General features: G+C 35.9%; 2 protein-coding genes across 5 annotated transcripts; both read right to left on the reverse strand.

Annotated features, from left to right (window-relative positions):
- Positions 1 to 2,683: 2,683 nt before the first annotated feature.
- Positions 2,684 to 5,867, reverse strand: LOC110849753. 3 transcript variants are annotated; one of them, XM_035852267.1, is made up of 6 exons: positions 5,676 to 5,867; positions 5,514 to 5,591; positions 3,750 to 4,571; positions 3,244 to 3,679; positions 3,055 to 3,179; positions 2,684 to 2,980 (listed from the first exon to the last, which is right to left on the reverse strand). In XM_035852267.1, the coding sequence occupies exons 2-6, from the start codon at positions 5,562 to 5,564 to the stop codon at positions 2,897 to 2,899; spliced, it is 1,518 nt and encodes a 505-aa protein (XP_035708160.1). In that variant the 5' UTR covers positions 5,565 to 5,591; positions 5,676 to 5,867; the 3' UTR covers positions 2,684 to 2,896. The 3 variants fall into 3 exon arrangements, with proteins under 3 accessions (XP_035708160.1, XP_021952887.1, XP_035708161.1); XM_022097195.2 differs by having other exon boundaries at positions 5,514 to 5,594; XM_035852268.1 differs by lacking the exon at positions 5,676 to 5,867 and having other exon boundaries at positions 5,444 to 5,560.
- A 1,316-nt stretch (positions 5,868 to 7,183) lies between these two features.
- LOC118435968 lies at positions 7,184 to 10,734 on the reverse strand. 2 transcript variants are annotated; one of them, XM_035852543.1, is made up of 7 exons: positions 10,149 to 10,734; positions 10,007 to 10,084; positions 9,117 to 9,941; positions 8,138 to 8,947; positions 7,621 to 8,066; positions 7,423 to 7,547; positions 7,184 to 7,341 (listed from the first exon to the last, which is right to left on the reverse strand). In XM_035852543.1, exons 4-7 carry the CDS (start codon positions 8,161 to 8,163, stop codon positions 7,258 to 7,260), a joined length of 681 nt encoding a protein of 226 aa, XP_035708436.1. In that variant the 5' UTR covers positions 8,164 to 8,947; positions 9,117 to 9,941; positions 10,007 to 10,084; positions 10,149 to 10,734; the 3' UTR covers positions 7,184 to 7,257. The 2 variants fall into 2 exon arrangements, 1 of the variants encoding a protein (XP_035708436.1); XR_004835086.1 differs by lacking the exon at positions 9,117 to 9,941.

Consider the following 10,734-nt stretch of genomic DNA (forward strand, 5'->3'; position numbering starts at 1 on the left):
TTAAATTCCTCAAAATATGTATGTAATATGTACTTAAAAATCTCGAAAATATGCACATAAAAAATATTTTCCAAAAGAAATTTCCAACCTTATATATATTCTAGATTTGAGAAGATGCAAATTTTTAACACTCTTATAAGTAAATTATGTCAGAATTACATTTAAATCTTCATTCAATGACGTATAAGGCAAGACCAGTTCCATGTCAAGATTTTCTAGTGTAATTTTTGGCTTGAAAAATGCGGAAAATTGGATTGGCACATCGTTCACACGAATTGACAACCCATTATCATGACAATGTAGATAATTTTGAGAAATTCTTAATTTCTTAAGGAAGAAAAATATTTTTGCATAAAAAAACTCGAAATATATATTGAAATATTTAATTAAGAAAAATACTCGAAATATGTAAGGAAATCTGCATATATGCATATATGTAGGGAAAAACTTTAAAATATGTATGAAAATATGTATATGTACGAAAACCCCAAAATATGTAAAATATGTAAAACTATGTTTGAATTTTTGGGATCCTACTAAGATGGGATGTTAGTGGACGAAGTTTAAGTACGATCTGATTTGGTATGAAAAAGTTAGAAATACATACATATCCGCCCTCTGATGATGAGCGGAGTAAGACCTGGATAGAGGGGAAGGTCAAGAAAGGGCGAAGAAAGAATAGAAAATTCTAAAGGCTGAGAATCTCGTGGACATGGTCAAAATCAATTTAAGCTGTTGGCAATAAAGGCTGCAAATTTGTACTGCAGAAATATTGAATTTCGCACGTATGCAAAATTAATTTATTATTCGATCTATTGCTTAATAATGGCATGATTACAGCATTCAAATAGTCATTTATCACATTTAATTTTCACAAATGATAATGTTGATCATAATTTTATATATCATAACTCGAAAAACCTTGTGTCACAATTCCAAGGGAATCCGAGACAGGTACAAAACGCGGAAGGAAGTCCGGTCGACCAGCAGAACGACCCATAGCATCCCGACCCCTTGTCACCACTTTTGCACATTTCGTTGCACCTGTTTCCGGTGCAGGCATTTTCTTTGTCTGCGGTTACTAACAAAAGTGGTTACTTAAGTTTTGTGCAATTTATTTTAAAAAAATTACAAAAGGAAGGGCCTCTACACACGTATTTACATACATATAAATTTACCTTGCGCAAGGAGGATGATCGCCAAACTTGTCACGAATATTCAGGGGTGGGCAAGATACTTGGTCAAGATACAAGATAAAAGATACAAGATAGTATCTTTATCTTGTATCTTCGTCGCCTGATCAGAGAAGTATCTTGTATCTTCTATCTTCTATCTTTTAGAAAGTCGAAAGTATCTTGTGTAAGTATCTTATCTAGATATGCATGGCAGAAAAGTATCTTAAGATACTTTCGACAAGATACAAGATACTTTTTCTCAAAATTCCGTCAAATTACGTCAATTTCTTACTAAAGTCAGTCAATTTGACCATGAATTTGTCGTAACCAGAATTTGGTGAATTTTTAGTTTATGTTTTGCCAATTCGTAACAAACTTGTACATATATGCACATATATATATATATATATGTACATGTGTACTCGTACATACATACTGATACATACGTTGCACATTACATCTACGCTGAACTAATGTATAGATCTTATAGGGTTTAGTTTGAATAAGCAGGGAATATTGTAAAAATAATACCAGCTTCTTAAGAATATACGTATGTTAGGTAGAGTTCTAGTTTTTCGAAATTTAGACCTTTTTCGATGTATAAGCACTGGCAACAAAATTTGTAAAATGATTCTAGAATGATTTTAAATTTTGTACTCACTAGATTTTTTCGGTTAAATGATTAAACATGACTAATTGGGCATGAATACCAAGCTAAAAAAGAAAGTATCTTATCTAGTATAAAAGTATCTTAAGATACATATCTTGTATCTTGTATCTTGACTACTCAATTTTTAGAAAAGTATCTTGTATCTTGTATCTTGTGTACTTAAACAAGATGTATCTTTTATCTTGTATCTTATATCTTGTCTTAGAGAGTATCTTATCTTGTATCTTGTATCTTACGACCAAAGTATCTTGCCCACCCCTGCGAATATTGTAGCGAGCTTGAGATTCATTTATGTATGTACACTATTTTGTAATTCTACAGTTTTGCACCTCAAATTCTTTTATTATTTAATTAATGATTGTATTCACATGTTAACAGAACCTTAAATATTTAACGAAGTGTAAAGTTTTCAGTCATGTGTCAGAGGACAAAGACTACGGGAGTTAATTCGACGACTGGTGCCAACATACACAAGCGTGTAATTTTTTCCAGTGAAAAAATACTAAATAGGAAGTTGATTTCTACGTAACGTGCTGTTAAACAATAACATTAACCTTAATATTCATGCATTTTAATATCCGTTGCACATTTTATCAATGCAAGGACAACAATAGGTTAGCAAGAAATCGGCTTTACGTCAATAAAAATTTGCTGACGTTTTACAAAGATTGTCACTTCTGCCTGAGCCTGATATGCATACATATGTACTGACATGAAAGATTTTATGAAGTGCTAAAAGTATTTGATTGACAAAATACCAGTTCATTTAATTTGGTATTATCAATTTTTTGAGCTCGAGGTCAGGAAAAAATTAAGCCGTAACTTTTAAACTAAAAAATATTTTTGGGTGAAATTTTTATTTATCATGGACGGACCCAAAATGTAACCCAAAATGCGTCAATTCTAGGTGGAAATGAATAACAATTTTGTGAAGGATAAAAAACGACCCGACCATTCGAACAATTAAGTAAATTTCTGCATATGTAATTCAGCTACAAATTTTGTTTACATATTAACTAGTTAATTTGCAATGAATATTAATGAATGGTGCTTAATTCACCCAGTTCAACAAACTGATCTGGAGAGCGTGTTCCTCAATAAACTCTTCAAATTTTTTTCTCTCCTCCTCCTCCATCTAAATTTATATGAAAATTATTAATGTTCCTAATTTTCATAAAGTTCGTTTATTATCTAGCTTGTAAAACCTACCCGAAATCCCGAAATCTTAATCCACCTAAGCGATCGGCACAACAACAGAATCTCTTTCATCTCATCGTCCAGGACAAACTTGGGACTCTCCAAAACATCAAAGTTAACTGCTGTGTGTGCCAAACCTATTTAAAATGCAAATCCAATTACCATATTTAAATATCCCGTTACAATTATTTTGTATTTTACCCTGCCACCAAACAACCCCTCGCAACACGGCCAGAAGGTCAGTTGACTTCTGACCACTCTCAATCTCCACCAAACCAGACGTCAAATCCCACGTGGCAAAGGACTGCAACATTTCCGGTAAGTTCAACTCATCAAAAACGGTCAACTTCAATCGAAAGTTTGTTACTGATGGGAAAAGTCGGACGATTTTAGCCGCAGTTTCCACATCAGTGTCGAAAAATGTGTAGAAAGCTTCCACGTCAAGTGAAGTAATCCGTTCATGGGGAAGATCAAAATTTTGAAAAATGTCAGTCAGACTGAGACATGACGAGTTGTAATCGGAGAAGGTGACGTGGGTCAGATTTGGAAGATTGACGGGATGCAGAAAATTTCCCAAGGGGTACATTTTTCTGATATTGATGACCGACAGATTTGGGATTGAGGGGAGCATGAAATTCTGCAAAAATTGCAACAATATTTACAATTTGCGTAATATTAATTATTATCATTCGTCTGAAATTTCTTACCACCGGGGCAAAGTTCTCCAAATCACGCGGGAACGACAGGGTCAAACCGGTCAACGAATTTCGACATGCGTCTAACATCCCGGTCAATTTGGACATGTCGACGTTCCCGTATTCTTCCACCCAGTTGTACAAGAATTGGACCAATGTGTAACTAAGAACCTCCAGGTTTGTACAAGTGGTGAAATCTGGGAAAAAACTGGCATGGATATCGACATTGAGAATGTCAGATGCGGAATTGAGTAGTCCTTGACAAATCGAAGATATCCCGTCGTCCCGACCACTGTCATATCGATCACTGACGACTATCTTGAGAAACGCCAGGTTTGGCAAGGCCATGAATTTCGGGATTTTCGGAGTCACCGCGATAAACTCCACATCAACATCGGCTTCTTCATCATGCAAGTCAGAGTTATCCTGATCATCAACTTCAATAGTAACGACAGTAATAGTGAGCTGTCGAAGGTTCGGGAAGTGATGCATAATCCACATTTGTTCCAACGCCGGTACAAATTTCGAGCTCATTGTAACATCCAATTCCACAATGTGGTGGGAAACGTGTGGCAAATTTGTGGCAAAGTTTTCGGGCAAGGAAATCCAACAGCAGGGCGGTGGAGCCATAATCAGTATGACACTTCTGGTCAGTTTCGGGTCAAGGGATCCCAGTTCCTTGGAGATTTCTTTTCGGCAGCATTGCTCGGCTGTGAAGGTCACGGAGACCTGTTTCGCGAGAAGTGAGGCGCCCAAGTCAGCCCACAGGGTGCACACGGATCGGGCGGATTTTAAAGTGGGGGCGTCCATATAAGACAAGACGAGCTTCAGTATCTGTGTTAAAAAGGGTGATTAATTTTGTTAAAAAAAGAGACCCAAAAAAAGGAAAGCTTAGATGAGACTAAGAAGTGCGATATTTAATAAATTTCTTCTCCAGTGAAGGATATAAAATTTTAATATTTCCAGCATCAGCGCCCCATTTTATTTTAAACTGACTAAAGTAAATAAGCAACATGTTCATGTATGTTACCTATGTATCATGTATCAACTCAAGTATAATTGCAAGCATTCATAATCTTTTAGTGACAAGAACAAGTAACAAATGATTTTAATATTTTTCGCTACATTATATTTGAAATTTGATAGTTATTGTATATTTATATGATAGTGAATGAAACGGGGCGCTGATGCTCGAAATATTAAAATTCTATATCCTTCACTGGAGAAGAAATTTATTAAATATCGCACTTCTTAGTCTCATCTAAGCTTTCCTTTTTTTGGGTCTCTTTTATTTATTAGTTTTTATTCGCATTGTTAGTAATTTAGTAATTATCACTCTGGTGGGCCTTAGCAACTAAACTTGGTGGTGGTGGGAGAAGTAATATTTTGACCACCATCAAAACTTTCTCAGTTTTAAACCGATTTTGGGTATTTTAATTTTATATTTTTCTAAAAAATATTTATCAACTTTTTTCCCATTTACATTTATCATATATGCCTTCATTTTTTTCTAATCTCCCAAAAACACATTTTTGATGGTGTTTTTGTTGCATATCTCAGAAACAGGTCAACATTTTAGCCTCCCGTTCGGCAGTTCAATTCTAATTTCCCATAATTAACTCTGGACACTAATTTCATTAAAATCGGATGGAAATTGACCTAGATCTGAAAAAATTAAGCTTTTCAAAACCGTAGTGATTGCTTACTTAGATGATTTTTTTCCTGCAGTAACTATAGCCTCATCTAAGAATAAGCTTTTAAATTGATATTCCCTACCAGAGGATTCATCAGCGCCTTGGTGGATGCGAGCATGTCCGAGTTGTCCATCTTGGTCCAAAATTAAATGTCCACCTACTTCTTAGGATTCGTAAATCATCACGGATTATTTATGAGTCTGATGACTGAATTAATTAACTAATTGGATTATTAATTAATTACCTCTTTATTATAAGATGTGAATAAATGTGAAGATGATAACAAAAATGTTGTGTCGTGTGCCTCTCAATTCCTTATTTTGTCGTTACTTTGAAACGTATAGAAAACGAGTATAGTTTTAATTAATTGTTCGTCAACAGAGTTATGAAGCCAGCTGTGTTGTCCTCGTCATTGATTTGCCAAAATGCAAATTTCCTATGGATTGAAACGTTTAACCCGGTTTTTCTGTTGGGGAATAGTGAGACCAATAAAGTAATATGCCTTATTTGTTTTAATTTTAAGTCGATAATTATTTAATTTACATAAAGCAGCCGATTATATTTATATGCTGAGTAAACAATATTATTTGACACTTTATCATTCTATACATGTTGCGACAAATGAATTGTTACCAACACAAATTTTCATTTTTGAAGAAATTAAATTTTAATTATGATGTATGAAAAAATGGTGTGAGTGGACCGTTGCTAAGTTGGAAGATTAAGATGACCCCTTAGGTCAAATCCGGGTCAAGTGATCTCACACCCTCCAGTGGGGTGTCAATCGATCGGTCTAGATCATACGACCATTTTGGTATATTATAGAATTTTGTGAGATAAGAATTGGCTGAAAAACTTATATTTTTGAGATATTCTTCAAAATAAACGTTTTAATTTTCGAAATAGTACACTCGAGATTTTTAGCTTAAAAAATCAAGCTAAAAATTAGGATGATTTCGTTCTCAGGAATTAAGTCCCTATGTTTGCCTGTTCAAAAGTTATTCAGGGTCAAAGTGGTTGGTTCAAATATGACACTTTTGAACCAACGATTTAAAAAATGAAAATTTTATAAAAAATAATCCATTTGTCGCAACCGTATGGGGCACCCCCCATAGAAACGGTGTCAATTAATCGTGCTGAGTAAGGTATCAAGCAATAAATAAACAGCACTTGTTTCTAATTACATACATGGATACAGCAGAGAAGCAGAAATTCAAAGTGAAAGAAATTTTAGAAAATTATATAGGATGTGCCAGAAAAACGATGAAAATAAATAAATAAAAGTTTTGTCGATGACAAAAACGACCCGACCATTTGAATAATTAAGGTTCCCTTGCATGGGCCTTGAATTTGAGTTTTTATGTTTCAACTTTCCCATCTTCCATGCATTCAAATGACGATTTTGAAATCTGCACTGACTGGTCTCCCTGTTTTTTTGAATGATTTTATTGCATCTATGTATAATCGATGATACTTCCATCAGAAAATATTTATTTTTTATTATTGTATCTATTTTATTTTTATTTTCTCATGGATGAAAAAAAAATCAAAATTCCAACCTCCTAACTTTCCAAACCTAAAAATTATCGATTATTCGATGCAATAAAATATATTTTTTACAAATCAAAACGTACGGCAATGAACAGGTTTCTAAATCGCCTCTTGAATCCAGGGAAGAAGGGACAATTGAGACAGAAAATTCTAAGTCCAAAACCCGCATGCAAGGGAACAACCTTAAGTCAATTTCTGCAAGTGTAATTCAACTACAAATTTTGTTTATATATTAACTAGGTAATTTCCAGTGAATATTCCTTAGTGAATGGTGCTTAATTCACCCAGTTCAACAAACTGATCTGGAGAGCGTGTTCCTCAATAAACTCTTCAAATTTTTCTCTCTCCTCCTCCTCCATCTAAATTTATTATACGAAAAATATGAATATGTAAGTATGTTCCCAATTTGCATGAAGTTAGTTTATTAGCGTAAAACTCACCTGAAATCCCGACATCTTAATCCATCTCAACGATCTGCAATATAACAGAATCTCTTCCATCTCATCGTCCAGGACAAACTTGGGGCTCCCCTTGACTTCAAAGTTAACTGATGTCCGTGACAAGCCTATTTAAAAATCAGAGCCAATTAATAAACTATCCTCGTTTAAAAATCACGCAACAATTAACTTGAATCTCACCCTTCCACATTGCCACCCCTCGCAACACAGCTAGAACGTCTGTGGTCTCCTGGTCACTCTCAATCTCCACCAAACCAGACGTCAAATCCCACGTGGCGAAGGATTGCAGCAATTCCATTACGTGAGGATCGTCTTCCCCCTCATCGAGAATGGTCATCTTGAACCGAAATTTTTTCACTGATGGGAAAAGGCGGACGATTCTCGCCGCAGTTTCAACATCTTGGTCGAAATATCTGTAGACGGCTTCCACGTCAAGGGAAGTAATCTGTTTGTGGGGAAGATCGAAATCTTCAAAAATGTGTGGCAGACAGAGACCGGCCGTTTCGTAACCGGAAAAAGTAACGTGGGTCAGAAGGAAGGTGGACGCTGTGCAGAAAATTTCCCAAGGGAAAAATTTCTTCGATATGGAGGACCACCAAATTTGGCATTGAGGGGAGCATGAGCGTCTGTAAAAATTAAAATCATATTAATCTCAACGTATAATTTTCGCAATATCAAGAAATTTGAAGTTTCTTACCCCCGGGTCAAAGGCCTCCCAATCATGTTGGCCACTTAGAGTCAACCTGGTCAAATAATTTCGACAAGTGCCCAACATCCAGGTCAATATGGGAATGTCGACGTACACTTGGCCGAAATCCTCAAAGTGGATGAAGGTGTAAGCAAGCATGTCTAGTTTCGTACAAGGGGTGAAATCTGGGTAGAAACTGGCATCGATTGTGACATTTTCAACGCAGGCGGCGGAATTAAGGAGTCCCTGACAAATCGAGGATATCCCGTCGTCCTGGTCGATTTCACTTTTATCTTTGACCACTATCTTGAGAGACTTCAGGTTTGGCAAGTTCAGAAACTGCGGGATTTTATGGGGAGGATGATTCTCGTTATAATTGTCATCCTCATTTTCAGAATTATCAGAAGTATCAATATTTATCATAACGAAGGTAAGCGTGAGAAGTCCAAGGTTCGGGAAGTGATGCATCATCCACATTCGTTCCAAAGTCGGTTCAAATCTCGAGCTCAACGTAACATCAAATTCAACAATGTGGTCGGAAATATGTGGCAAATTAGTGGTCAAGTTTTTTGGTAAGGAAATCCAACCACAGGGCGGTTGAGCCAGAACAAGTACGACACTTTTGGCCAGTTTCGGGTGAAGGGATCCCAGTTCCTTGGACGATTTGGAGATTTCTTCTCGGCAGCAATTCTCCGTTGTGAAGGTCACGGAGGTCCATTTCCCGAGAAATGAGGTGCTCAACTCGGCCCACAAGGTGCACACGGATCGGGCGGATTTTAAACTGGGGGCGTCCAAATAAGGGAAGATAAGGTTCAGCAGCTGTGTTGAAAAGGGGATACGGGTTACTTGTCGAATCCTATGTCGTCGAAAAGGTAAATCGTCGAAATCAACTTGTCGAATGGAAAACTCGTCAGAAAGGCAAGTCGTCGAATTTAGGTGGCATGAAACTCGTCGAATTTCATGTAAGATTTTTACTGATTTTACCTACCAATATATAATGAGTTCACAAGTATGCACAGCACATGTGCATTGTGGGACGGATATACGCTGCGAACATTCCAAAATACTTAAAACACTATACAGCAGTAATTGGGAGGATTGTTTTGTTCTTCTTACCCTTAAATTTTACATTAAAAATGTCAAATTACTGTGACGAACTAATGTAACGCAGCAAAGAGAAACTTAAATTTAAAGATAAGCTGTTCTGATGGATTTTGAACAAGCTGAAATAAAAGATGTACACGACACGTTTCCAGACGCCGTACTTCAAGGGTGTCATTTTCACTGTACTCAAGCGTTGTTTAGACATTTGACACCCAATTTAAAGAACCAGTACGACTAAGACGTTACAATGGCATTATTAATAAAAAAATATTCGGTGTCTCATTTGTTCAGCCCGATGATTTAAGAGTGGCATTCCGAGAATTGAAAGTATCGTTCAATTTTAAGGGTCAAACTAAACTCGTACTAGATGATTTTTTAGTTATGTTCAAAAAACCTACATCAGTACAGTGTACGATCCACCAATGTTTCAATACTCTTCTGGAATGTGCACCAACGTGTATTAGATAAAATTTCCACAACCGATAATGCAGTGGAGGCCTGGAACAGGCGGTTTAAGCATTCTTGCTGAGAGTTCTCATGTAAATGTTATTTTATAAAATTATAATTTATATTTAGAATCTTATTTTATTGAAAAAAATACTCTCGACAAGTATTATTTTCGACCACTTGCCCAATGGACGAGTTACCCTTCAGACGACTCGTCCTCGACGAGTGGCTCTTTCGACGACCATATTTTCGACGAGCTACCCTAGACCCGTTGAAAAGTGTGATTATTTTTTTTATTGGACGGGTTTCTAAATTAATAATTTGTACCAGAGGATTCATCAACGCCTTGGTTGACGCGGGCGTGTCCATGTTATCCTCCTTGGTCCAGAATTTAATGTCCACGCCCTAATTAGTGAATTACCAAAGACTTTTAAATCAATTACTAAACTTGAAATTATTAATTAATTACCTCGTTCAAGATGTGAAAATGATGACCAAAATGTTTTGTCGGATGTGTCTCTTACTTATTTTGTCGGTACTTTGAAGCGTACAGAAAACAAGTACACTATTAATTAATTGCTCCTCAGCATAATTGTGAACCCAGCTGTCCTTGTCGTTGACACTTGACAAATGCAAATTTTTTATGGATTGAAACGTTTAACCCGGTTTTTCTGTTGGGGAATAGTGAGACCAATGAAATAATGTGCCTTTACTTTATTTTTTGAACTTTAAAGCGATAATTATGAAATTTACATAAAGCAGCTGATTAAATTTACTATTTACATGCCGAGTGATGTATCAAACAATACAAAGCAAAAATCACTTGCTTCTAATTACATACATAGGTACAAGTCTTGGATTGGGAGAAATTCAAAGTGAAGGAAATTTTAGAAAATTAGGATGTGTAAGAAAACAATGAAAATTTTGACAATGACAAAAACGCCCCGATCATTTGCATAATTAAGGTTCCCTTGCGTGGGCCTTGAATTTGAGTTTTTGTGTCTCAACTTTCCCATCTTCCATGTATTCAAGTGATTTTGAAATCTGAACTGATC

The sequence above is a fragment of the Folsomia candida genome, unplaced genomic scaffold, assembly GCF_002217175.1.
Source record: "Folsomia candida strain VU population unplaced genomic scaffold, ASM221717v1 Fcan01_Sc005, whole genome shotgun sequence".
NCBI classification, from domain to species: Eukaryota; Metazoa; Arthropoda; class Collembola; order Entomobryomorpha; family Isotomidae; genus Folsomia; species Folsomia candida.

Excerpts from the sequence above, each read along its gene's own strand:
- LOC118435968 (XM_035852543.1), bottom strand. The coding sequence starts at position 8,163 with ATGATTGGGAGGCCTTTGACCCGGGG. Across the intron at positions 8,067-8,137 it reads GGGAGGCCTTTGACCCGGGG|ACGCTCATGCTCCCCTCAAT; the intron begins GTAAGAAACTTC and ends TAATTTTTACAG. Across the intron at positions 7,548-7,620 it reads AGGGGTGGCAATGTGGAAGG|GCTTGTCACGGACATCAGTT; the intron begins GTGAGATTCAAG and ends ATTTTTAAATAG.
- LOC110849753 (XM_035852267.1), bottom strand. The coding sequence starts at position 5,564 with ATGGACAACTCGGACATGCTCGCATCCACCAAGGCGCTGATGAATCCT. Across the intron at positions 3,680-3,749 it reads TGGAGAACTTTGCCCCGGTG|AATTTCATGCTCCCCTCAAT; the intron begins GTAAGAAATTTC and ends CAATTTTTGCAG. Across the intron at positions 3,180-3,243 it reads AGGGGTTGTTTGGTGGCAGG|GTTTGGCACACACAGCAGTT; the intron begins GTAAAATACAAA and ends CATTTTAAATAG.